The 27,562-nt window shown below is 39.9% G+C and overlaps 1 protein-coding gene across 1 annotated transcript; it reads left to right on the top strand.

The window, feature by feature from the left end:
* Window positions 1–788: 788 nt before the first annotated feature.
* On the top strand, window positions 789–23,053 carry LOC127648004 (voltage-dependent calcium channel gamma-4 subunit-like). The gene is made up of 4 exons (XM_052132556.1): window positions 789–1,123; window positions 20,579–20,662; window positions 20,801–20,941; window positions 22,052–23,053. The coding sequence occupies exons 1-4, from the start codon at window positions 907–909 to the stop codon at window positions 22,570–22,572; spliced, it is 963 nt and encodes a 320-aa protein (XP_051988516.1). The 5' UTR covers window positions 789–906; the 3' UTR covers window positions 22,573–23,053.
* Window positions 23,054–27,562: the final 4,509 nt, after the last annotated feature.

Below are 27,562 nucleotides of genomic sequence, written 5' to 3'. Positions count from 1 at the left end.
TCTCTGAAATGTGTCACTTTGGTTTATAGTGGCATTGCATAGGTTGTAATTTTTTTAATTAAAGGTGCAAGTCTGATATGATTTATCTTTTTTACATTTTTTTTACATCACAAAAACCTGCTTTATTCACTGTATATACACTGTATTACAAATATTTGTAATATTTACACATTTCAATTTCACAACAAACGTTCATTAACTTGAGTTCTATATATTAGTATAGTGTATATGTATATAATTTTATTCTATTCTTTCATTTTATTCTATTTCATCCATCCATAATCTGTCTGTCTGTCTATCGGCTGTCTGTCTTTCAGTCTATCTATAGAGTTGAATGGATTTTTTTTATTTTACTATTGCTAATCAAGGCTACTGTGTATTTCTGCAAATCAGCTTATATAGTCTTTGTAAATTCAGCAGTATCTTGCATTGATTCAAATATTTCATTAAGCATCAATTATATAAACATTGGCTATTAATGCATTTAGAAAGTATCAAACCTTAGTTTTCAGTTCTCCTTGTCTTTTTTTCTTCATCTTCATCGTCCAGATTGCATCTCATTCTTAAGGCCATGTGCTTCTCTCATTGGTTCCTGTGACTGAAGGTGGGGTTTTAAGATCGGTTTTCCAAATCAAAGCTTTTTGAGTTTGGAAAAAGAGGGATTATGAGATTCTCAAAACTCAAAATAAACCACAGGAAGCAGATGTGATGATACGTTAACTCTTGAGCCGCTCAGTATTTGAACAGCAGCAACATGTGGAGGAAGTGCTGAAGTTTTCTGACGCGCTCGCGACCAGATCGACAATCAGAACAAAGCGGCGTAAGTGGACGCCAAATCATGACGCGTGTCTGTGTTTGAACAGTGTGTGGATTATTGTCCTTATGACTAATATAATATGAGTGGCCATGGCTTGGTGTGACCGTGGGGTACAGATGCTGCTGGCCACCGTCGGGGCTTTTATGGCGTTTAGTTTGATGAGCATCGCGATCGGGACCGACTATTGGCTTTATTCTCGGGCTTATATCTGTAATGTCACCAACATCACCACGGACGAGACTCAACCCAAGAAGGTCCGCGGCGATCTCACGCACTCCGGACTTTGGAGGATCTGTTGCATTGAAGGTAAGCTACCATAGGCTATGTATTCACATCTGTCTTTCATTGGAAATAAAAAATAGAATTAAGTTAATTGTCATTACACAATTAAGGCTGGTAGTATTGTAAGGCTTTTGTTTCTTCTCTGCATTCAAGTGAACTCCGAAATAGCAGGTGTTGGAGTAGCGTGCATAGTTTGTATTTAATGGTGGGATTTATTTAAATTGGTATGCTAAAGGGATTTAACGTATCTGGAACCGCTTTAAATAAATTAAAAAAACACTTTTTCCTTCCCACCACAAATTATATCTCTTTAATATCTCAACAGTTTCTGCTTCAGAGCAAATGGAGACTTCTGCTCCACACCTAAATGCGCTGTAAACAAATGTTTTAATGAAATGACAAGCAGACATTTTTACACCTGTTTCTGTGACGGCACTAGTATGTGTAAACGGCGGGGAAATGATGGAAGAACAAGAATTGGCCGCGGTCAGTTTAACGGTTGTCAAAGCAAGTTTGAGGACGCTATTTTGCTGTTGCTTCTAGAACTGTTAAAATCCCCCTCAGCACCTTGAAGTCTGATTTTCCTCAGAGAACAAAAACACCTATAAATCTCACATTTCTCCTTTTTTTTTATTTATTATTATTTTGTATTTATTAATTAATTAATTTTTTAAAGAGAGAGTTTAAAAATTTGAGGTCTCAACTCTGAGTTTATCGAATATCTCAGATTTGGTCAAGATTTCTAAGCTCATATATTTCTAATCAAATTCTTCCAAGACCTATTCGATCCATATTCATAGAATCTACCAATATGTCAGTAATTTTCTTATATATGTCTATTTTTATGTCTCCAATTGAATTTTAAGGAAAACGTCTGAGACAAAGTTGATTCAAATTTGAAACGTTAATCCATTAAAGGGACAGTACACCTAAATGTGAAAACATTGTGCCCGTTTACTTGAACACCAATACGCTTATTACTTAAAAAATCAGCTTATTTAAAAAATACGACATCAAGAAATCTGCGTTTACATGAGATTTGAAATAATCGGTTTTGACATCAACCCGCGAATTGGCATGCGCACAACATTTGCATACATTTAATAAAGGCCAAAGTATACTTCGGTTATCCGCGTTGGTGATCACTTCCTGCACAGAATGCATGGCGCAAATTTCGTCATCAGCACAGTCCGCTCGCAGATTTTCTCACCTGCCGTTGATGCAGTGCGCATGCCTTGTACGCATTTGTATTAATCGTGGTCAGAAGAGTATACTTTGAAAGGCAAGATGGTAAGAATGCTGGAAAAAAGTGATATCGGCCCCAAAAAAATTTACCTGTGTTGATTGGTTTAATCTTACGCCATTTATGACCTTACGATAAATTAAAGTTGTCTAATGCGTTTACACGTTTTCGGTTTGCATTGAAGCATTTAATGTGCATTTAAGTGTGCTCATTTCCTCCTACTTCGGTTTCTTCAGTAAAACAGGCTGAATGTGCCTTATTCACTTTCATTATGTGTGTGTGTGTGTGTATATATGAATGAATGATGCAATGGAAGTGAATGGTGACTGAGGCTATTATTCTGCCTAACGTCTCCTTTTGCGTTCCACACTGGTTTGGAATGACAAAAGGGTGTGTAAATGATGGCGGAATTTTTCTTTTGGGTGAACGGTTCCTTTTATATAACTCGACATTCACTTGGAAAGGATTGAAAATGCTTTCCATTTCTCTCCCAAGTTTCTTGAATGGATAGAAAGGCGTAATCAGTCCAGAGATTCCCTCATAAACCTCTTCATTCATTCATGTCTTTCTTGCATTTAATGCTGTTGCTTGGAAACAATATGTCTGAAATCGCTATGGTAACATGGCTAACGTTTTAAAGATAGATGAATTTGTTGCTTCTTTCCATTGTCCATAGAAAAGAAAAAGGACAGACGGAGGAGAAAGAGCCAGAAAAAGAGACATATGTTTTAATAACATACAGTAGCGGTGTATAAATTCAGGAGATTCCCTCAGCGTATGCAGTTTTGTCTTTGATGTGCTTTGGCAGAATTATGATTACATCACATTTGCGTACATGGGCTAAACAAGGACATCGTAGGTGACGAATATTGGCAACTTACAACTTATCCTTTCTGAAAGTGGAATGATGGCATCTTCAGGCTTCAAATTATCAACAGATGTCTCCACATTGTTAAAGGAAAATCAACAGTTTGTCTTTCACAATCAAATACATTTTCGACACTGAAAATGAATCCGTACCTACGTAGGATTTTGTCATTTTATAATGTGAAAAGATCTGATGACCGTGTATTCACCCAGAGAAGGAAGAAAGTGGGATCAGATGTATGTGCAAAGGGGATGAATGAATCTGCACTTGTGCTGCTGATATTCAAAGCCCAGAGAGCAGTGACCACAGAAGGCCATTTTTGTTTTATTAATATTGACCAGAAAAGAAAAAAGTACATGTCTTTCCAGTATAATTACATTTCTCCTCAATTGCTTACTTTGAATACTTGTGTTCTTCTGCGATCAAAATGTAATGTATAAAATGTATACATTTACAAAAGTATTTTTATATTGACATTTGTATTATTATTGGCCGCAGGCTGAATGCCGTAGGTAATCCCAGCAGTGCTGATTTAGGGCCATACAGCACAATTGAGAGTGTGATTATTGCTTCTAGACAACAGATCAATGAACATATCATTTTTTTGGGGGGAAAACTGAGTATGGTCATAAAAACACATTTGTGCATGGAACTACTTTATTATGCGGCGGAGCAGAATCTGCCATTGCTGGTTCAAACCAAATGATGCGTCCAAGCCTCAAAAACATCACTTTAGAACTAGTGTCACGGCTTGGGCTGTTTCTAACAAGATATTGGAGGGTGTGTGCGTGCGTGTGTGAGAAATGGAATGTGTGCAATCGCCTGCTGCCTTTCCCAAGCAAATATGCTATAGTGTGTTAGTCAGCTTTCTGAAGATAATGTCATTTTTGTAAATGAAAGTGTACATATAACCGAATCGAGCACTGTCCAGTAGGATATGTCATATAAAGCTATTAATCAAACAAAACAAGAAAACTACAAGGAAACAAGAAAACTACTCGTTATTCAGCCAAAAAATAAAATATTAATGTAATAGAATAAAAAAGGCACTTTTTTTTTTAATATTCTTTTTTTTTTTATATATATAATTAGTTTTTTTTATAATACTGACCCCTGATGTAGAGTGTTAATTTGTATAATAAATGACCAGGAAAGTAGAGATGATAAAATATTTTATAATTATGCTTAGCCTTTATCATGGTTTTTCTAATGCCTGATCTACATTTGTAGAGCAATACTTCAGATAGAACATTCCACCAGTCACAAACTTCAGAACATTGTGCATCATGCATTAGAATGAGAACACAACTATTTGTGGGCTCAAAAAATACAAGAACCAAATCACTGTGGGACAGTGTATCTCAAAAGGAGGGCAATGTGGCCCCCCCATGATTTAACCCCATGTGCTACTTAAAGAAATAATTCACACATAAATTTAAATACTCATACATTTGGGATGACATGAGGGTGAGTAAATGATGAATGACTTCCTTCCTTCTGCTGAACACAAATTAAGATTTTCAGAAGAATATTTCAGCTCTGTAGGTCCATTCAATGCAAGTAAATGGATGCCAAAATGTGGATGCTTCAAAAAGCACATAAATGCAGCATAAAGGTAATCTATATGACTCCAGTGGTTTAATCCATGACTTGTGCTATGATGGATGTTAGTGAGAAACAGATCAATATTTAAGTAATTTTTGCTAGAAATTCTTCTCTCTGCCCAGTAGGTGGCAATATGCATGAAGAATCTGAATCACCAAAAACACAAGAAGAAAGTGAAAGTTAAAGTGGAGATTGACTGAGCAGGCAGGAGAATTTATAGTAAAAAAGGAATTAAATATTGATCCGTTTCTCACCACATCTATCATATCTCTTCTGAAGACATGGATTTAACCACTGGAGGCACATGGATTAGATCACTTTTACACTGATTTATGTGATTTTTCATAGATCATAGATAAGTGATGTATTTTAAAAGTTGTCAGTCACAAACAATTATAAAATACCTATATTTGTTATTCTTTCTGGCAAACAGCCATGAAAGGGAATGTAAATTACGGTAAGTGTGCTATATTTTTAAACTGCGGCATAGAGTTTTTATTGTAATGGGGCATAGCTTTCACAACTCAGTACTCAAGACTCACTACTCATGAGTACTTTTAAATTAGCTACTCTTTTACTCTAACTTGAGTAGTTTTTAGGATGGGTTCTTTTACTCTACTCAAACAAAAGTTTTAAAAAAGTAACGGTACTTTTACTTGAGTATTATGTTTCTGTAATCTTTCTACCCCTGGAGGTAAGCGGCTTGAATTTGTGAAATTAGTCTGTGTCTCTCAGCTGTGATGAGCCTTAATGCTAAAGTTATAACCCCAGAAGATCCCGAGTTCGAGTCTCGGCTCAACTGGGCTTTTCTATGTGGAACAGCTTTTGCATGTTCTCCCTGTGTTCGTGTGGGTTTCTGGGTGCTCCTGTTTACCCCACATGTCCAAAAATATGCAGGTTAAGTTAATTAGAGACTCTAAATTGCCTGTGAGTGTGAATGTCTGTGTGTGTTACCCTGGCCACCTGTCCAGGGTGTTTCCCAGCCTTCAGCCTGAAACAGCTGGTATAGGCTCCAGCACAACCTGTGACCTTGCATTTGACAAGTGGCGATGGATGGATGGATGGACTTGACCTTTTTCCCACCTGCTGGTGGAATCTCCAAATGAAATGCAAATGCCCTTGGCTCTCACAAAAATTAGATGTTGCGCACAGAAATAGAGCCTAGATAGATGAGCTTTACCTTGAGATTTGTAATATATAAAAAAATAAAGTAAAATAATACTTACCTTCAGCTCTGAGTAGTGAATAGATCTATGCTTATAATCTCTTTGTTTGCGAGATTAGGGAGGATTGGAAGGGAAAAACTGTCACTTTGCCATTCTCAGTTTGCGCAACAGATCTGTAATTAAATTCAGCGGCTGAGAGTCTCTAATTAGCCACCGGCTCTGTTATTCAGTGTGGATCAGTGGTGGAAGTCAGAGTCATAACGAGCATTGAGATCAAGCCAGGAGCACTTGCATCATTCTCAACCATTACTTTTCCTGCACTAACCTCTGTGCGATCAAATAAACCAGCAGTGTTTGCCAAGAGACATATGATGTTAACCCAACACAGCTGTAAGATGCTGCTTCAAAAGTAGCTTTTAAGTGCCATTTCCCAAGGCAAGCATCAACAAATGTAGGCAAGAGTCTACATTTGTACAAAACCTTTAACTCTTAAGTGAAGGCGGCTTGAGATAAGTATTAATGGAGTCTCATCCACACATCGGAAACTTGATGTGCAAATCAGTCTTTTGAGGAACAGCAATTAACAACAATAATAGGTAAAATATTGGAGAAGGTTTTCCAAACGACAACTAAAACTGCATTCCAAAAGGGTTAAATCATCATACGAAGGGCACTTTGAAGGGAGAACAATCATAATAGTTATGCTGTAAGATCACTTCAAACTGAATTTCCAATAATAATGACTTAAAAAGTGAATTCTGAATGACCCTTATTTTTGAGCCCCACACCTTTTAGCCCTCCAAAGCTCTCGCAGGGGTACAGGGATGATCCCTTCAGAATGGAACGCACCCTCAAATATTCAAATATTGTAGAATTTAGGTTTGTATGGATGGCAAAATCGGTGAGGCACGTTGTACTTCTAATATGCAGTAGTTTAGTACCAGGCTATATCTATTTTCAAAGCATGTCAACTAGTAGTTCACAAAAATTAGGCAAACTGACAAAAACAAAGGAAGAGTAAATTAAAAACTTAAAATGCAAAAATAAAGTGTTTCAAGTAATACAAGAGATACAAATAATAAATAGACATGCAAGCAAGCCGAGTTAAAATAAAATATAATATACAACAGTTTGTTCCAGTCCTCGACGTTCCATGACTGCTGATGGTCTGAAACCATCAGCACTCTGATGCTTCTCTGTGTGTGTATCACTCCGCTTGTGTACGTGCCTTTCTAAACTAAAGTCTAAAGATCTGTTAAGAGCTACCGTTTGTCTTTTTTTACATGTATTTTTTTACATTATGTATGTTAGCCAGCAGGTGATGGGAAAAGATAATTTTTATTTGTAATATGAACCAGTTAGGTGACGTGAAGTGCATTTCGCGTCAGCCAGTGTTTACATGTAGCACTCCGTGATCGCTCGTATTACTAAAGTAAGGAAATAGCTTTAAACGGCTTTAAATGAACAACTTCAGCATTAAGGCTCATCACAGCTGAGAGACACAACACACTGATTAATTACAAAACCCAAGGCGCTTGCCTCTTATCTGACTTTCCACATTGGAGTGGACACGGTTTAAAATGGCAGAGGACATTGCGGTTTCTATAGGGAAAGACTCTTGTGAACCGGCTACCGGCTATCCCCGCTTGGATGCTATTTATCCACTGAGAAATCTGATCTTCAGAAAGCTGACCGCATCTCTGCTTTGGTATGGCAAACACACATCCATCCTTTTCTATCCAATAACTTGTTAGAAATGGCACAAGCCTTGGTACTATTTCTGAAGTGACATTTCTGAATTACTAACAAAGGCTTGGACGCATCATTTGGTTTGAACTAGCAATGGTAGATTCTGATAGGTCGCGTAAGCAAGTAGTTCCATGCACAAGTGTGTTTTTATGACCATACTTTGTTTTTCCTAATTTTTTTAAAATGTACTTGTTCATTGAACTGTTGTATATAAGCAATATCACACTAGCAATCGTGCTATATGGCCCAACAATCAGCACTGGTGTGATAACCTGTGGCACTCGGCCTGCGGCTGAATCACAGCAGTGCTGATGTTGGGCCATATAGCACTCTTGCTCGTGTTATTTTACATAACTAATTTGCACTGTAGTCACAGTTATTTATTTATTATTTATTTATTAATTATGCTGTTCAGGTGTTAACAACTTAATAATTATATGGAGATAATTCCATTTTGTGTCAAAATGCCTTTTCTGACATAATTTGACTGTCCAATCAAACAATGAGTTAAGAAGAATATTGAAAGATTAAAAATAAGGCTGGATATTACTTCTGATTAAGTCTGTCAACACATTAAAAAGTGATATTGACCTCCGATCATCATGGAATATAGTATTCCATGCAATGTGCGCTGGTTGTATTTTGAACATTTTGGCAAATGAATCTACTGTATAGTACATTATCATTCAATTTAGGAATCGCTATGAAATTTGTATGCTTTTGAAAGAAAATGATACTTTTCACCAAGAATGCTTTGTTAAGACACAAAGATTTTTTATAAAGATATTTATAATGTTACATATATTATGGTTTATAAACATGCTTTATTCCTCAAACTTTGTTCATCCAAGCATCCTCCACTAGAACTGACTAGCCTGGAACATTCGTCGCAGAAGGAGATGGTGTGTGCACCACACAAGGAGGCATTGCGCCAGGCTCATCAGTCAAGTGCCGCTCTGGAGATTTATGTATTATTCCACTGCCGTCATTTCTGACCGAATCAGAACATGATGACTCACTATGTCGGAATGTAAAAGCATTCGCAGCTAAGACAGCTAGCATTTCCAAGCAGTTGATGTGCAACGCCCGTTTCGCACCCCAACCCATGTTTGATGCATCCGTGGCCACCGCTTTTCATCTGAAAATCTGACCCAGTATCACACCCTGCAATACCTGAATACTTCTTGCTTAATCTCAGTAACTGCCCTGTTATTGGACATGAATTTATTAAATGAATCCTGGTTTACTGTGCATGGTGACTTCCTACAATATCATCTGAAACTGAAAACTGCTATGTTTGTGATGATGCAGCATCCAGGCCACTAGGTGTCTCTGTAGGCCAATGTAAGCCACTTCGACATACTTAAAAACATTACAGTGTACCTTTTTAATGTCCATTTCACACATAAATATGTCACATTACGAAAGTAATATGGGATGCTTTTATGTTTGCATCTGTTGTCTATCACGTTCAATTCAGCTTACATCCGAACCGATCTGAGTTTCCACAGAGGCGGGCCGTGCATTTAAAGTCTAGGCCTTCAGTGTGATTCATGAAATTAAGAAAACAGTTTCACAATGAATAAGATGCCCTATGCCTTTGGGTATCATACATTATGTCACAGCTAACTAATAATACCAATTTACATTTTAAAAACGCACGAAAGCCAGAACTTGAAACAACACTTAATGCTCAAGCAAGCATAATTTTAACTGCGGCATGACTGTTTTGTGAAATGAACATCTCCCGAACAGACATTCAAAAATCATAATTTTTCATATGAATCTACCAAGGAGGTCTATAATACCTGGAAAAATCAATCTAATAATATTTGCAATTTAAATGTTGCTTGCAATAAATTGTTTCGTCAGTGTACACGGTTATGTGAAAGTTTATCAATTTGTATATCTCCCTGAGTGTCGACATGTTTGTGTGACATCATTCCCCTAGCATCTCAGTGAAATCAGAGTTGAGAATTTCTGCATGAGCCTACAAGACTTCAAGATGCATTGCATTGCACTTTTCCTAATAGGAAGTTTTCAAATCTGACTTTCTGAGTTGAATGGAACGTAGCACTACTTTTCAAAATTGATCCGATACTGAGTTTTCCAGCAGCCTAATTTACACTTAAAACTCCTGATGTTGCTATAACAATGCAAAAATCACTTGAAAATCAGTGAGTGAGAGCAAGAGAGAGAAAACAAGTAGTTTTTAACTGTAAATTATGTATCAAAGGTATTTACTTGGCACCTTAAGGCATTTTAAACAAATACCATGTTTTTACCATGGTTTATCCAGAAATACATATTAGTACCATGGTACGTTTCCAAATAAATAAAAACCCAACTAAGTGCCATGGTAATTCTTTGGAGGCATTTATAGGCTGAATATGTGGCATAATGTTTCAGGTGTAATCAGGTGCATTACTTTTTAGATATTGTTCTTTTTCTTTCTTTTTTTTTTTAAAGAGCTTTATTTATTTTATACAATGAACAGACTGCAAAACACATGCCCCACTTTTTCAAACCTCTTCAATGCTAATTAATTTGCTCCTTTTATATCCCCAATTAATGGCATGCTGGGCCACACAAAAGCTGTCACATGGAGTAGACTTCACCTGGATATAGAGTGAGGGAGGGAACGTTTGCAGCGTGTCTCTGTCCTCGCTTAAAGTCAACATTAAATCAAACGTTATTCAGTTTACTTTATTTCAGTCATGACCATAGGCGACCTCCTTGAAGTTGGTACCCCCATATAATTAAATCATCTCCAAAACTATCCCATTCGTTTGTGCTGATTTATGCTGCTGAAACTAGCGTATGTGCTGGTTCTGTGTTTTGAGATATAGAAGTGACATCACTCTACCCCATGTAGTCCAAATAGCTCCAAACCGGTGTCATTCATTTGTGCTCTGCTTGTTTGTGCTGCTAAAATGGACAGAATATCTAGTTCCCTTACTTCTAAATAAAATGAAGTTCTCAGAGGGAGCAGTGTCGTAATGAAGCTTCCACCCAATGCCATCCAAATCAGTCACCTGCCTCGATCATTTGCGTTTGCTTGTTACGATAGCGGTCTTTAAATATGAACATTTTATTTGAGCTATTTACCCCAAGCACTGCACTGTGGGAAAAAGGAAATAACATCTGTCTGGAGAAAAAAGGTAAGCATTACTATGTGTTTGAGTTACAATACTTTAAGTACTCAAAGCATGTGTGCAGGCCAGGACAATTTATAGCATATTAAAAACAAATACAAAAAAAATGATGGCAGAGTTCACAGCGGTGAAACTTTATTATTATTCAGCATTAAATAAAAACTCATTATCATGTCAGTTAACCCACTTATCCTGCTTGGGCCACATCAATATGTCTAAGACATCTTTGCGCCATGCCATAAAACAGTGAGTTATGATGTTCACAATAATACACATTTCAGAATGTGTGGAACAGAAGATGATGAACTGATCTCCTAAAGGCATAAAGTTAAAGATGAAACCTTCTGTTCAACATTTTAAGCAAGATTAGTGTATTATATTGGTATTGTACAATTTTAGAGTGAAAAAAAGGAAAGAAGCACCATGCAAATGTTTGTGCACCCCAAGAGATTTGAGCTCTCAGATACTTTTTACCAAGGTTTCAGACATTAATTAGCTTGTTAGAGCTACAGCTTGTTCACAATCATAATTTGGAAAGGCCAGGTGATGCACATTTCAAAGCTTAATAAATACTTCTCAAACCTTGTCCCAACAATCAGCAGCCATGGGCTCCTCTAAGCAGCAGCAGCAGCAGCAGCCTAGCACTCTGAAATGTAAAATAATGGTTGCCCACAAAGCAGGAGAAAGATATAAGAAGATCGCAAAGTGTTTTTAGGTAGCCATTTCCTCAGTTAACAGGAACAGTGGAGGTCAAGTTGAGGTCTGGATGACCAAGAAAACTTTCTGAGAGAACTGCTCGTAGGAATGCTAGAAAGGCATATCAAAACCCCTGTTTGACTGCAAAAGACTTTGTGTTGCAGCCAGTGGCATGGGGAACATTTCACTGGTAGAGGGAAGAATGGATTAAATAAAATACCAGCAAATTCTGGAAGCAAACATCACACCATCTGTATAAAAGCTGATGATGAAATGAGGATTGCTCAATGATCCTAAACACACCTCAAAATCCACATTGGACTACCTCAAGAGACGCAATCTGAAGGTTTTGCCATGGCCCTCACAGTCACCTAACCTAAACATCATTTAAATTCTATGGCTAGACCTCAAAAGAGCAGTGCATGCAAGATGGCCCTAGAATCTCACAGAACTAGAAGCCTTTTGCATGGAAGAATGGGTGAAAACCCCAAAACAAGAACTGAAAGACTCTTAGATAGCTACAAAAAAACGTTTACAAGCTGTGATAATTGCCAAAGTGGGGTTACTATGTACTGACCATGCAGTGTGCCCAAACTTTTGCTTCAGTCCTTTTTCTTTTTTGTTATTTTGAAACCGTAAAAGATGGAAATAAAGTAATATTGCTTAAAATATTAAAGAAATGTTTCACCTTTAAATTTGCCTTCTGGAAATCAGTTAATCTTTTACTCGCTTAGATATACAAAGCAACAGAAATTCTTACTAGAGGTGCCCAAACTCTTGCATGCCACTGTAAATCCCCCCCCCCCAAAGCTCATCAGATAAACACATTTTCACATATTTTGCTGGTGGAAATGCCAAGAAAACCATATACTTTATGCAATTAAAGCCCCCATTCAGTTGCATTGATTTGAAAAACAATGTAGTATAAGTAAAAGACGAGCGAGTCTGTCACTACCTAACATTCTGCATAGCATCTCCTTTTGTGTCCAAGGAAGAATGTAGAAAGATTTGAAAATACATTTTTTAAATGTCTATAACAGTTGAGAATATGCCAGTGGCTGACAAACCAGTTGTGCTTAAGTGCATGTTCCAGAATGTTGATGACAGTCTCCACACTGTGAAAGCAAAGCGCATGTTATTGACAGATCTGAGAACAGAAGTGTCTTAAGAACTCTGGGAGGGACAAAAACCAGCACATGTACGGCGAGCAGCAGAGGCTTGCAAACTGATGGATGTTGGTGACCCAGAGCCAAGCCACCTACCAAATCTGGCAACATTAAGAAAAGTCAAACAAGAGATGGATGACAAAGAGCTTGGGACTGGGACCCAATCATATCACTTCATCTGCTAAAATACAGTGTACCCCACAATGGAAGCATTCATTACATTGGCCTTGATATGTTTTTGTTTTTTTGCCATTCCTGGACACCATCCCAGATGCAAGTTTATCAAATGAAGTCCAAGTATTCAGGCTCTATTGTGAGTTTTGATGCCACCAGTACAGTCATGAAGAAACTGAGAAGACCCTGTGGCAGTTCTGGACATGTCTTTCTGTACCAAAGAGTTGTGTTCACAGGGAAACCATGTCCCAATAGTGCAAATGCACCCTGAAAATCACAACATCAATTCTATTGCATACTGGCTAACAGAATGGCAATGAGCAGGTGCAGCTGTTCCCAAAGAGGCAGTCTGTGATTTCTCCCTAGCTTTGCTTTGAGCATTAACTCCTTACCCTTACTTGAAAACATATGTCAATGAGTGCTTTGTAGTGTTGACAAGCAATGCCTCAAAGCTCCCACCTTGCTTCATCAGAGTGGACGTTGCACACTGCATCAAGCTCATTAGCAAGTGGGAATGCCTAAGACAAAGAGGAAACCGAGTTAGAGAATTCTATTTCAGAGCAGTGGAAAAACTTTTACAAACTGATTCACTCGAAGATGCAAGGGGGCTCATTCATTCAATGGCAGTTGTTGCCTTCAGTGTATCAGAAAGGAATGACGAAAAAGGCATACCTGTTTTCTCTGAAACATGCAAAGCACAACTGAAGAGACGAATTGCAGAGGGATGTGTCTTGCTATGTGTCACTGAAGATGACAACTTAGAAGTGATGGGACATGAGGAGACAGGATATAAGGAGACACTCCACATAGATCTAAAAACATATGTGACAGAAATCTTTGCAGAGAGTCAGATGCTTGCAGCACATAATGGTGACCGAGACAACTTGCATTTCCTTCCAGAGCTTGTCCCAAATATCATAAGAATGGCATCCTATCTAACTCTTTGGACAGCTGTGATGGTTCCACACTTCAAAAGTGTGCATAATACAGCAAGCTCTGCAAATGTTGAGGCTGAATTTAAAAACATAAAGCATGGTCTCTTCAAACATGAAAGCCTCCCTATCTGAATGGACCGCATTGTCATTTGTCACCTTGAACTCCTCGAGGGCAACATGAGGCTCTCCTCTGCACCAGTGAAGACAACAGAACACTCTGAGACTAATAATCAAAAGACTAAAACAAACACTGTCTATAGTGAGCAGGATCCAGAGGCTACACCACAAATAGTGGAAGATGACCCTGTTGAAAATGGGAAAGGCCTCAAGTGTTATTCCCAAAAAGCAACTGTCCTATCTGAACGCTTGCACAGAGTGGCTGCATGCAGACACAAACCTGAAAATTTATCTCATTAAAAATGGCAACTACAAGGCAAAAACACCTATTAGAGTTGACAAAATGCTCATAAGTGTCTTTGACTCATTTCACCAGTGCCTTTGCTCTGCTTTCTGTGACAGTGGATCATTCTGCAATAATCTCAAAAAGGTGCATCCAAAAAACAAAATGCTTGGTTTGGTCAAGAGCATTGTCACAAAAGGTGTCAGAAAAGATGTGAATGCAAAGAGGGCAAAAATGCTGTTAAAGGCAGGTAGATGCTAATTTCATTGTTGCAAATTTAATAACATCAACAACAATTTCGACTGAGTGCTCTTCTCCTTACAACAGTCAAGGTACAAGATCAAGGACAATCCCTCTCCTTCCAGTCAGTGTAGATATGCTACAAAGTCAGGGAATGAAAAAACTCCAAGAAGCACTGGAAGATGGACTACACCTCAATAGGTCCAAGTGTCTAATGCCACTGAAGTCAGCTGAGGACTGCCCAGAAAGCTGGAAGATTATGGATGATCTTGTCTGCAATGGCTCAGTCACACACAGCTGCATCACTGGACAACTACTTTGCACTGAAATAAATGCTGATACAAACCATTCACTGAAATCCCTTTGAACATGGACATTCATATCCTCACTTTGCATGGGGTTGTCGCATTAATTCCAGGACCTACATGGGCTTCTATTGACATTACATGGCTTACTACAGGAGAACCTCCGTTAGCTGGGAGAAATACGAGAAATACAAATGTCACAGGAGAGTTGCCCCCTCTGTGAAGCCCCAAGAGCAAACTTGCAGCACATATTGGTTGGGTGCATGACTGCCCTGTCACAAGGACGGCACAGGTGGTGGCATGATCAGGTCCTGCTTGCAGAGATCCTAGTGGTGCATTGAGTAAAGTCTAGGGCTGGGATAAACGATTATTTTTTAAATGATTAATCTAGCGATTATTTTTTTGATGCATCGATTAATTTTTATTTATTTTTCAGTCCGATTCGATTTCGATTAATCGACTTGTGACAACACCGGTAATACCGGTTTCATCGGGGGTGGGGGTGTATAAAATGTTTAAAAAAAATTTCACCGGAAGTTTGATTGACAGGCGATCTGATCAATCAATCATAATACACCATTTTTGTCGGACAAAGTAGTCAGGAGAGAGAAGATTAACGTCGGTGGATTTGAATTTGAATAATGGCTTGTAAGCTACTGTACTGACGTCTCTCTGCGGTTAAAACAACAGTCCTTCTGATGTAGGCTACATTCATGTTTAGCCTATTTGATGCTATAAATTAACCAAGGAAAAGATGATCGGTTCACGAGCAGCTTTAACTGTGGCAATCTGTCACGACACATTAAAGAGCCACAAAATAGTAGGCCTATTTATGGTTTAATTTTCTTTGACTGACCAAATTTGAAAGTTGAGATTTTATTAAATGTTACCTGCTTGGTCCTGTCTGTCAGCGCGTTGTCAGTGTCCTTTATGTATTTTTCACAACATTCATAGCTATAAGCGCATTATTAATAGCTAGAAGGCTAAAAGAACTTTAGGTGTCGACAACGTATTATAGCCTACTACAACATCGAGTGCAAAGTGGGGAGTTGTATAAAAACTTACGGTGCGCTGTCATCTGCTTCAGGTGCTGGTGCATTGCCGTGGTGCTAGAATGGAAGGCCATCTCCATTTTGCAAAGACAACATCTCACAGAATTGTTTCCTTTTAAATTAAAGAATTCCTATACTTTAGAGGAACGAGTGCATGCCACCTTGCACTTCTGATAGTCTGAGGAGCCACTCGTGTTGCTACTACTCTCCGGCACCACCATCTTTGTTTTGGGTCTGACGAATCGACACGCATATTTTGCGTCAACGTATTTTTTGTGTCGACATCATCGATGACGTTGACGCATTGTCCCAGCCCTAGTAAAGGCATACAAATGCAACCATACTCCCCTGAGGTAGGGTGTTGAGTTTGTTAAAAAGGGAGGTGCTGCATAAGGCACAGCAAGGAGGGAAGCCAGATCAATCTTTGTGCCTGGAAGTGATTGGTCAATGATCGTCGACTTTGGGCAGCAGCTAAAATTTCAGACAGTTTGCCATTACATCCGTGAGGCCGGATGTAGTGTTGTGGTTGACTTCAGCTAGAACAATATTAATGATTAAGCTTACTGTTCCATGGGAAGAGGACTTATTTTCACAACTTGTAAATTAACTTATTAATAGCAATTAGCTGTGGGATCTGTGCTGATCGGGTTCAATCGGGTCTGTGTATCCTGGCCAGGTCTGGGTCCAGATTTCAAATAATAGAAGGGTCTGAGTCGGTTCCGGGTAGTACATTTCCTGGTCTCTTCGGGTTCGGCACACTTTTTTTGGACGTGTGAAGACCTCCAAAGTGCAGTGCTGATGTAATTGATCGTGAGGGATCAAGAGTTCAAAAGTCTAATTTCCTGGGGGAAGAAGCTGTCATGAAATCAGCTGGTGCGGGTCCTGATGCTGCGATACCGCCAGCCTGATGGTAGCAGTGCGAGCAGCCTATGGCTCCGGTGGCTGGAGTCTCTGATGATCCTCCTATCTTTTTTAACACACCGCCTGGTATAGATGTCCTGGAGGGAGGGAAGCTCACCTCCGATGATGTGTCTGGCAATTAGCACCACCCTTTGCAGGGATTTCAGGTTGAGGGCAGTGCTGTTGCCTTACCAGGTGGTGATGCAGCCAGTCAGGATGCTTTCTACAGTGCTGGTGAAGAACCGTTTGAAGATGTGGTGGTTCATTCCAAACTTCCTCAGGCACTGGTGAGATTTCTTCACAACAGCCTCAGTGTGGACGGACCATGTGAGTTCCTTAGTGATGTGGACACAGAGGAACTTGAAGCTGCTGACTCTCTCCACTGGTGCTCCATTGATGGTGATGGGGCTGTGTACTCTGTTTTTTCTCCTGAAGTCCACCACAAGCTCCTTGGTCTTCCTGACGTTGAGGGGGATGTTTTGCTCCTGACACCAGAGTGTGCACCTCCTCTCTGTAGGCTGTTTCATCATTGTCAGTGATCAGAACTAGCACTGTCGTATCATCAGCAAACTTAATGATGGCATTGGAGCTGTGTGTTGCCACACAGTCATGTGTGTACAGGGAATACAGGAGTGGGCTGAGAACACCACCATGTGGGGCTCCAGTGTTGAGGGTCAGTGATGAGATGTTGCCACCCATTCTAACCACCTGTCGTCTACTTGACAGGAAGTCAAGGATTCAGCTGGACAGCGAGCTGTTTAAGCCCAGAGCTTGGAGTTTCACATCAAGCTTGGAGGGCACTATGGTGTTGAATGCTGAGCTGTAGTCTACAAACAGCATTCTCACATATGTTTCTTTTTTCCAGGTGTTAGAGAGAGCAGTGTGTAGTGTAGATGCAGGCAGCAAAGAGAAGATGTAATCTCTGGTTAGTCTCTCAAAGCATTTGCTGATGATGGGTGTACACACATGACTGTGTGGCAGCACACAGCTCCAATGCCATCATTACGTTTTTGATGACTGATGTGTTGGTAGTATTTCGGTGCTATTGACTAGATGTTGGCTTTGTCAAAGTCCCTGGTCACAATGAACATGGCCTCAGGGTGCGCAGTTTCCTGCTCACTTATACTCCCATACATTTCCTTGAGTGCCTGGTCTTTGTCGGCTTGTTGTGGGATGCCAGAATCACAGTACCAGAAGCATGAGAAATTCCAGATCAGGAGAGCAGAAAGACTTGACAGAATGTACGTTCCTCTGATCACAACAGGATTTGTTGATCATAAAACATACACTGCTTTTACCTGAGAGGTCTTTCGCTTTGTCCGCTCGGTGCATAGAGAACCCCACGGGTTTGATGGCTGAATCTGGAATCTCTGCAGACATACAAGTTTCTGTAAGGCAGATAATGCAGCAGTACCTCATCTCTCATTGGAAAGAGATCCGCGCTCTCAGCTCAGTAGAATTCTGGGTAGCGGGGGTCGATTTGCGTGATGTCTTAGCAGACTAGACATGCGTGGAGCAAACTAGGACCTGTGCTCCACCTTGGAGAATGCACTTACTCTAAGGGTGGAGGCCAAGATTAATACATTTAGCAATATTGTGGATGAATAATGCATAGGAAGATTTGGTGAAATGGTAGCAATAAAGAGTGGTCCCAGGGTAATGGATTGGAGAGAAAAAGAGATACTTCAGCTTGTGAAAGAGCAGATGCAGCTTGGAGGAAGGCAGAGGAGCAGGAGAAGGAGGGCTTGAAGGTATTGTGGGATGGCATAATGGCTAGATTAGTGGTCTTGAGGAGGGCAGAGAGAATCTGACAGCGGTGAAGAAAGGACGAGCATGAAAGTGCAAAATTCATCAAGGATCCTTTTAAGTTCCACATAAGCCTGCTGGAAGAAGAGTGGGAAGCTTGTGATGGCAAAAGAGGAACTAGAAGACCACATGGAACAACAACTTGGTGACCCCTACAAAGACAACCCACTTGGCTCCCCTGGATATGTTGCATGGCCAGTAGAGCCAGTAGTGGAATTGGACATAGATCCGCCTAAACTATGTGAGGTGAGGCAGGTGGTAGAAAAGCCAGGGCAACTTCAGAACCAGGCCCGAATGGGATACCATACAAGCTGTATAAGAAGTGCCCCATGGTTCTTAAAATGTTGTGGAGACTGTTGAGGATTGCCTGAAAGAAGTAGTGCACATACTGTATGTGGAGTGGCGAAGGGCAGGGGCCATCTTCATACCCAAAGAGCAGGGATCCAGCAGTAGACAGCTACTATGGGGACCTGAATATATGTCATGCAACAGAGGACTACACAATGCGATGGCAGCAACTAAAAAAAGGACTAGCGATGGGATGTTCAAACTCTCCTATTCTTTTTCACAGCTCCGGTCAAGATCATCTTAATTGTTGCAAGACAAATGGTCAGAGTAGTCCGTGCACAATCGTTAGGTTAGCGTTAGGGTTAAGTTACTGTTCCATGGGAAGGTGGTCTGGAAACTGAAATAGGGAAATACGTAACCTGGATATATGAACCCTGGTTGCAAGTAATTTGTGAAGGAATGATGTCTGGATGGGAAGGCAAGGATGAGAGGCATTTGAGGGGATCTGGTGTTCAGCTGCAGGGGTGGCAGGGAGACGTCCCTGACCACTGCTCCACCACCAGGAAATGTTCTGGGATTAATGGGGCGAAACATTAAAGATAGGTGGCTCTAGGCTGATAATCCCACAGCTGGGCTGGAGGAACTGGCTAGATCTGCTTACGCTGCTGCTTCAGAGCAAGTACGACAAACTGCTACTGCTAGACACAGGGATGGACTGGGAAGAGAAATCTGCCTGGGATTTTACATGGCAACTGGCCCAAAACTTGTTGGGGGGGCCAACAGTTGTTGAATGGGTGTTCGCTGTACTTTTCTGCATATTGCGGCACCATTTTGTGGTCAGTTCTGTGGCTTTTATCTTATCGTGGCCCATTTGGCACGTTTCGCGGCCGACCCACCAGCCCGCTCGGTTCTCCCGATGGCTAGTCCACCCCTGATCAGCCCCAATGTGCGTCGGCCCACCAGGATAATGCCCGGTATGCCAGATTACCAGTCCAGCCCTGGCTAGGGGCTGCATACATAAAATCCTCCTGAAGCAGATCCAAACTGGGTAGGAGGAGGGTTTCAGAGAGAAAACTCTTGTAGCGCGCTGCAGTGAAACAGACTTGCCTGCAAACAACTAATGCCATTTAATTTACATAGTATATAAGTTTATTTGCTAAAAGATAACATACCAAGATACCTATCAGCTTGGGCTATATATAGTGTGCACGCTTGGCCTTATTGTGCACAATTGATCAGTGCATGTTATTACAAAGAACATTTTTATTTTGTCTTTGTAACCTTTTATTAAACTGCTATGATAACTTATGCCACCTCTGAAATTAGTTTTGTTTTCTACTGACATATTGATGTTATGGGTCAAAGGAATAATCTGGGTTCAAGTGAAACTCGATCAACAGCATTTATGGCATAATGTTGTTTGACTTCTTTCTTTAAAACAAGCAAAAATCAAAAGAGTCCCTTTTAACCCTCCAAACATGTGCCCTATTTACTTACAAAGTGCCTCGGTGTAACCGATTTATTTATAAAAAAAAAAAAAAGAAAAGTAGGGACAAGTCAAAATTATTTTTGTGGTAATCAACATTATGTCACAAATGCTGTTTTTTGAGCTTGTATTAAACCCAGAATAATCCTTTAATTAATTTTGGTTTGCTGACCAGTATCCTCATTTTTGCTCGATTCATCCTGTCAACACTACTCTTAATCTTGACTGGTTTCATCCTTTTTTAGGTCTCAACAAAGGAAGTTGTTACCGAATCAATCATTTCCCAGATGATAATGATTATGATACAGACAGCTCTGAGTATCTTTTACGTGAGTGACTTTCTCTTCAGTAATATAACAGTGTTACTGTCTATTTCTCAATGTTGAAACTGTTATTTTTGTCATGCACCATTTGCTAACTCCAGTTAAAGCCGTGTGGTTTGTGTGTGTATTTGTATATACATACAGGTGTCGTACGTGCCTCCAGTGTGTTTCCCATCCTCAGTACCATTCTGCTGTTGCTGGGGGGGCTGTGTGTGGGGATGGGACGTATCTACAGAAAAAGGAACAACATATTACTCAGCGCAGGAATACTGTTTGTTGCAGCAGGTAAACATTGCGAACAAGCACACAAGGCATTTAAAATTAATAAAACAGTATTAATAATGGTTGACATAGGCTTATAAAAATTGTTTACGGAATATAATTGTAACAGCAAAGATGAAATAGCATAATATTGCAATGCTGTGATAGTTACTACAGCTGCTATTACAAGTATGGGTACGATTTTGTTCTTGCAACTTCCTCAACAGAAGTTAGTCGACTGTACTGAAAGTGCATTCCTGGTATAAACTTTGATTCTGTTCCAAATCCTTGCACACATCCTAACTGAGGTGGAATCTCATAAGTGACTGATTTGGATTTATATACATAGGCAGTGACTCAATAGGAATAGTGCTATACAAATAGCTCTCCTCACGTTAAGCACACATGAGACTTTTGCAAGAGGCATTTGCACAACATGATCACATGGCAAGTTGACGTTACTACAGAGTTCAGTATGCTGACATTGACCCCTCAATTTAAATGTGTTTACATTTAATTTGGTGCTCAGAGACAGGTTCTGGTCCCATGTGGAAAATAGGAAAGAATTCCATTCACTTAAAGAATGGTGAGCGCCATTCGGATGTTGCATTATCCCTTTAAAATATTTTTTTTATTCCACTGACAGTTAGGGTAGGATAAGCATAAGAAAACATAGCACACTTAATTTTAGGTAAAATATTCAATTTTTCAATTTTGTTTTGTGTTACTTGGTTTTGGAACAGAGAATATAATTCATTATAGTTTCAGCACCTGATATTATTTAAAACTGAACTGGACTGAACTGCTCATTAACAAAAACAGTACAAGACTGTGTACAATGTTTGTATAAAACTTGAATAAAACTGGTCTTTTATTGTATCTCAATTCCAAATCAGTGTGGTAGATCCACAATAATACACACCTCATATCTGTATGTTCTTACATTTATGAAACCTACTTCGGCTTAGCCTGTGGTAATGTTTTTTCTGTGCTGCTTAAACTTAGATTCAGAACGGTTTCCTAGGTTAACAGCAGGATGCTAGTCCGTGCTCACGTTACCATGCTTACCATAAACTAGCAAGGCATGCAGGCTGTTTCTCTAAATCTCTGTTGGCTCTGCTTTGTATCCTGCAGGTCTGAGCAACATCATCGGCATAATTGTCTACATCTCCAGCAATGCCGGTGACCCCAGCGACAAGCGAGACGAAGACAAGAAGAACCAGTATAACTACGGCTGGTCCTTCTATTTCGGAGCGCTTTCATTCATCGTGGCTGAGGCGGTAGCTGTTCTGGCCATCAATATCTACATTGAGAAGAACAAAGTAGTACGCTTCAAATCACGCCGTGAGTTCATCAAGTCTACCTCTTCATCTTCACCTTATTCCCACATGCCCAGTTTCCGTTACCGTCGACGGCACTCACGCTCCAGCTCTCGCTCCACAGAAGCATCCCGTGAGGTGTCACCTGTGGGCATGAAGATAATGAGCTCAGTGCCTTTAGGAGAGATCAACATGTACACATTGACAAGAGACCCCCTCAAGTCAGGGACAGGCAGCTCTTACAGCCCTGAACACGATTCTGGATTCCTCCAAGTGCACAACTGCTTTCCCAAAGACTTTAATGATAGTATCAACAGGAGGACAACACCTGTATGAGGATACAAAGTGAAACAAAAGATATAAAGATAGGCCATATTTAACGGATAGACAAAGGGGATCAGTTGCCTGTGGCAGATGCCAGAGGAAGCGAAACTCATTGTTGAAGCCAACAAACCAATGACGTTTCTCGTTGGTGAGGGAGAAGCACTGTGTTAAGAAGGATGGGAATTGGTCCCAAATCTCAACATCGATTATGAAGGCTAATTTGTTTTGTTTTTTCTGTCGCTTCTCACAAATACATGGAAATTCTCTTAAAGACTCAACTCTAATTGAAGGGCAAGACATGAAAACTTGAAGTCGTTGGTGTTTGGACAAGACAGCGAAGGGCTTAAAGTGTCAACCATTAAAAAAAAAAAAACCAGCCAGTTCTTTTGGCGATAAAAATCTTTTGTTGTTTGTTAGTACATTGCCATACTCTTAATGAATACCACTATGAAAATGACTCTCAGAGCATGAGATGGTGCTAATTCAATGTGTGTTCTGTATAAACCAGAGTTGAATACTGAATGCTTTGCTTGTGTCAGATGTTTGTAGCTACCGTTGTCTAGCCCTATTCAGTGTGCCTATCAGCTTGGCAGTGTGAACTGCACAGACTTACTCTAGTGCAACATTGAAACACAGTTCAGTGCTGTGCAAAAGTGTATTCCTCTATTTGTATTGTTGTAAAACTAGAAATATCAGTTCAATTGCAAAAGACTCATGGGTGCATTTTAGATTAGGGAATATAAGACTATAAATTGCTTATGAACACCTTGCTGAAAAGACCAGCTTAGGCCAGATTCACGCTGATTGCTGATTAGTGCGGGTTTGGTGCTGGTCTAGTTGGTTGGCCTGCATGGTCTTTCTGGAGTAGCTGATCAAGTGATGCAGGTTAAAGTCATTATGTCATCAAGAAGTCATTAAGCGCTTTTCCACCATCTGGCCAAATGCTTCTCATTAGTAAACTTTGTCGTTCCGTACCGATCCAGGATTTTTGGCACATTTGTGGTTTCTTTTTGCACTGCAGTGCAACGAAATCAGGATTGGACTGACTGGGTAAGTGACCAATCATGAGTCGCTATGTCACAACAGGCATTCCATCACAATGGTTTTCTGTCTTGATAACTGTAAGCTAACCGTGCTAAGGAATCTGGGCCAGGAATGGTTTGTAATCAAGCTGTAACAAGCCATACTTAAGTGAAAATGCTACAGGAACCACTACTCGCCGTCCTCAGAACCGTTCAACCGGATGGTGGAAAAGTGCTTATTGCCCCTCATTTTGCCTTCCTTTATGTGACATATTTCAAAGTGAAAGTAGCCTTAGTCTCATCAGTCGAACAGGAAAGCCATTGCAGAGGTTGAGTTGATTTTTTATTTTGATGAATGTTTATAAAGATGAACATTTTGCTTTGTAATAACAAGTACTATTGAATCGAACAAAATACGACCTTGTATTAATAAAGTAAATAGGGTCAATTTCGAGTTCATGTTGACTTAAAGCTATTTAGAAGACCGTAAGAGCCACCAGCACAACTTGTTTAGGACCAGAGCCTAAAAGCAACATGATGGTCGCCAACTAACAGTGGTCTTTTCAGCAGAGAAATCACAAGCCTCAAGTTTTTTTACATCACATTGAATTCTAACTGCCATTGATAGTCAGTCAACTGTCAGTAGTTAACCAGAGAGTGTTGTTGCTTTCTATTGTGAATCAGTCAAAGAGTAATGTTCCTTAGCCTTCTTGTCCACAGAGGGGTTTAACCTCCGCTTAAATGCTTGGTATTTGCTTGAATGTGGGTCAAATGTAGCCATTTCTTCTCGTGAATTTGAGTGACTGCTGTGGTGTGTCTGAATGGTGCACCATTGGGGATCTGGCATTGTGAGTGTCCACTGATAAAAGTAGGGCTGAGAAATGAAAGACAGTGTTTGAGCCTGTAAGCCCTGAGAAGCATTTCAGCGACTGCAGATAAATATCTAGGGCAGAGCAGTATGAAAGACATCAGTGTGGCCTATTCAGCCATTTAGAAGACCATTCAAAGTGTCTTAGCCTCACTAGAGCCTTATGACTGGAATTCTCTTTAAGTCGGCAATATAACCTCACCTCTAATTTGTTACTGATCGTTTTGCTCTCCCATCCCATGGTCCCGCGACAGGTTCTTTGGGACGAGTCTATCCCTGTATTCTAATATGTGTAGTTCCTTACTATATAGCATGCAAATAAAGTATATCAAATGAGTAGGATGACCAAACCAGACTGATCGCACTGTGAATTTACTTACAGTAGGTCAAAAGATCTGCTGAGGATATCTGTCTGTGCATACCGAAATTTGAACCACTGCCCCCAGTGGTCAGAGATGGAATTGTTGTTCGACATATGGGCACATGTGAGCTCCATTTTCCGAGTGAAATGCCAACAGAATGACAACAAAAGCGAGTTGTATTTAATTTCTTTTTGGTAAATTTTGCAATACAGTCCACAGAAATGCCTATTTTATTAATCCTACACCCTAACCCAAACCCCAACCCTAAACCTAAACGTCAGATGAGTAAAAATGTCATTTTTGAGTGAAAATGCAACCTCCGAATAGTGATCACCATTGTTTACGTGAATGCGATTGCTTCCTGGTTTCCAAAACTCGTGTTTCGAAGATCGTAGGCAAAACTCGAAGGCAAACACTGAAATTTCTGATGTGGGATGGCACTTGTCAGTAATTTGGCAGATTCAGAAACATCTCATTACAAAAATAAAACTTCAGAGAACTGCAAGTTGGGTAGCTCTTTTGAAGAGTAAATGCAATATATGTATAAAATAAATTGTTCTTCGTGGTTAAACTGAACTTGTTTGTACATCATGCATTCAGGACATAGGACAAAGCCCACGGTCCCATATCAAGTATGTCCAGGAATTGATCTACAGTATACTAATGCATCACACCTGCATACCTACAGAACGTACTTTTTTTGAATGGCCAAGAAGTAAGTTGCAGTAGACACTGTGAAAGTATGGGAATGCGGATGCAGCCTATTACGACTTCCACTGCAATCCAAGAAGGCTCCATTATGTATGAGTGGTCAATGTTGCTAAAGGTGTTTCCTCACAAAAGGAGAAGTCGCAAATTGATGTATATATCTTGTAGGTGTTTGATTAAATTGAAGCATTTACAGCTACCTTTTCTTAGCGAAGACATTTTAACATGAGCTTGTGAGCCATGGCTGTTGGATGGTGTATGGTGGGTAGATGTAAATGTTTGCATGTATTTCTCTAACCCATTGCTTTTAACAGGATGACTCCAATTCAACACTGCCGAGCATTGTTCACTATAAATAACTGTAATGTTCTCTCTGTTCAAGGAAGGTGTTTTTCCCTTCTGGATTTCTTGATTTGCTAATGTTGTTCTCAGTATTTCTCTGTATCACTAACAATGTAACAATATTGCTGCTCACATAAAAAGTTATAATAATAAAGTCATTTGAGGTATGGTGTGTCACTCATACATATGTGTTTTGTAACTTGTGTTTTTACTTTTCGTGCTGAAAAACCCCAAAACGGAATACACTAGCATAAGGTGTTTATTAGTCTTGCAGGTTTAAAGGTGCAGCATGTACGATTCAGAAACCCTTGTTTTTAATGACACCTGTGGCCGATAAGTGAACTGCAGCTACCTTTTGCTCGTGCTCGTGCACACACTCCATAGAGATGCTGGTCTAGATGGTTTCAAAGACTGGACAAGCTGGTGTTTAAACCAGCAAACGACCTTAGGCTGATTCAAACTTTTTTTTAGCAAAGATGGAAAGATCATGTGACAGGAAATTGAATGCCAGATTCCGTTCTTATCAAGCTTTTGCATATGGGTAGAGAAACTGTAGCTGAAGCTGAAACTACAGTCATGCACATTTTCATGCGATGCACTATGTAAGACACGAGCAAACATTATATAAATAAAACATCTGAATGGGTGTGGATCATTTTTATAATCTTTATCTGCTTTTGGTCTCAATTTTGGAACAACCATGTGGGACCATCTCTACACTCATATTTAAAGGAATAGTTCATCCAAAAATGAAAATGTGCTGATAATTTACTCACGCTAAGGCCATCCAAAATGTATCTGAGTTTCTTTCTTCATCAAAACAGAATTTAAGATTTTTAGGATTTCATTTCAGGCCTCCTCTTTTAAACAATGCAAGTGAATGTACTCCATTTTTTGATGGTCCAAAATGCATATTTAGGGTGCATCAAAATAATCCACACGACAAATAAAGTTGTTCTGAACCTAAACGTGCGCTCATGAGAGGGATGACGTAAGCTCATTGGTAAGGTCACGCGTCTCGTGGAGGAGTCAGGAAGCACATCATTGTTTACAAGAGAAGCAGTGCTGTACAAAAGTTTAATTGTCTTCGCTGTAGATTTGTATTTGTATAAGTGCATTGTTCAAAATGGTCGTTTGGCTTGTGTATCCTAGATGCTTCCATCTTCAGGAACCCCAAAGGAAATGCACGGTGAGAAAAATATTAACTTCTCATCGATTGCCTATACATGATCACGAGCAGGGCTGGACTGGTAATCTGGCATACCGGGCATTTTCACTTTTGGGCTGGTCAGGGGAGGAATGTCCATCGGGAGAACCGAGCGGGCTGGTGGTTCGGCCGCGAAACTTGCCGAATGGACCGCTATAAGCAACAATGAGCCGCTGCGTTACGCAGAACGGACCACAAAATGGCGCCGCGATATGCACGCTCAACAACAATAGGTTCACGCAGTGTTTATATACCCGTCTGTATTTTCTCTTGATCTTTGTCAATATCTGTGAACATTTGTAGTTAAAAAGTATAGAAATATTGTTTAGTTTCTAAATATATTCAATCGTTTGTATTCAGAAGAACTTTATTTGTCGATTGGAGTCGTGTGGATTATTTTGATGCACCCTAAATATGCATTTTGGACCATCAAAAAATGGAGTACATTCACTTGCATTGTTTAAAGGAGGCGGCCTGAAATGAAATCCTAAAA

This window comes from Xyrauchen texanus, chromosome 8, assembly GCF_025860055.1.
Source record: "Xyrauchen texanus isolate HMW12.3.18 chromosome 8, RBS_HiC_50CHRs, whole genome shotgun sequence".
NCBI lineage: Eukaryota > Metazoa > Chordata > Actinopteri > Cypriniformes > Catostomidae > Xyrauchen > Xyrauchen texanus.
This window is presented reverse-complemented; position numbering and strand designations above follow the sequence as displayed.

Coding starts and splice junctions, on each gene's coding strand:
- LOC127648004 (XM_052132556.1), top strand. CDS start 907: ATGGCTTGGTGTGACCGTGGGGTACAGATGCTGCTGGCCACCGTCGGG. Junction 1,124..20,578: donor GAGGATCTGTTGCATTGAAG/GTAAGCTACCAT, acceptor ATCCTTTTTTAG/GTCTCAACAAAGGAAGTTGT. Junction 20,942..22,051: donor AATACTGTTTGTTGCAGCAG/GTAAACATTGCG, acceptor TGTATCCTGCAG/GTCTGAGCAACATCATCGGC.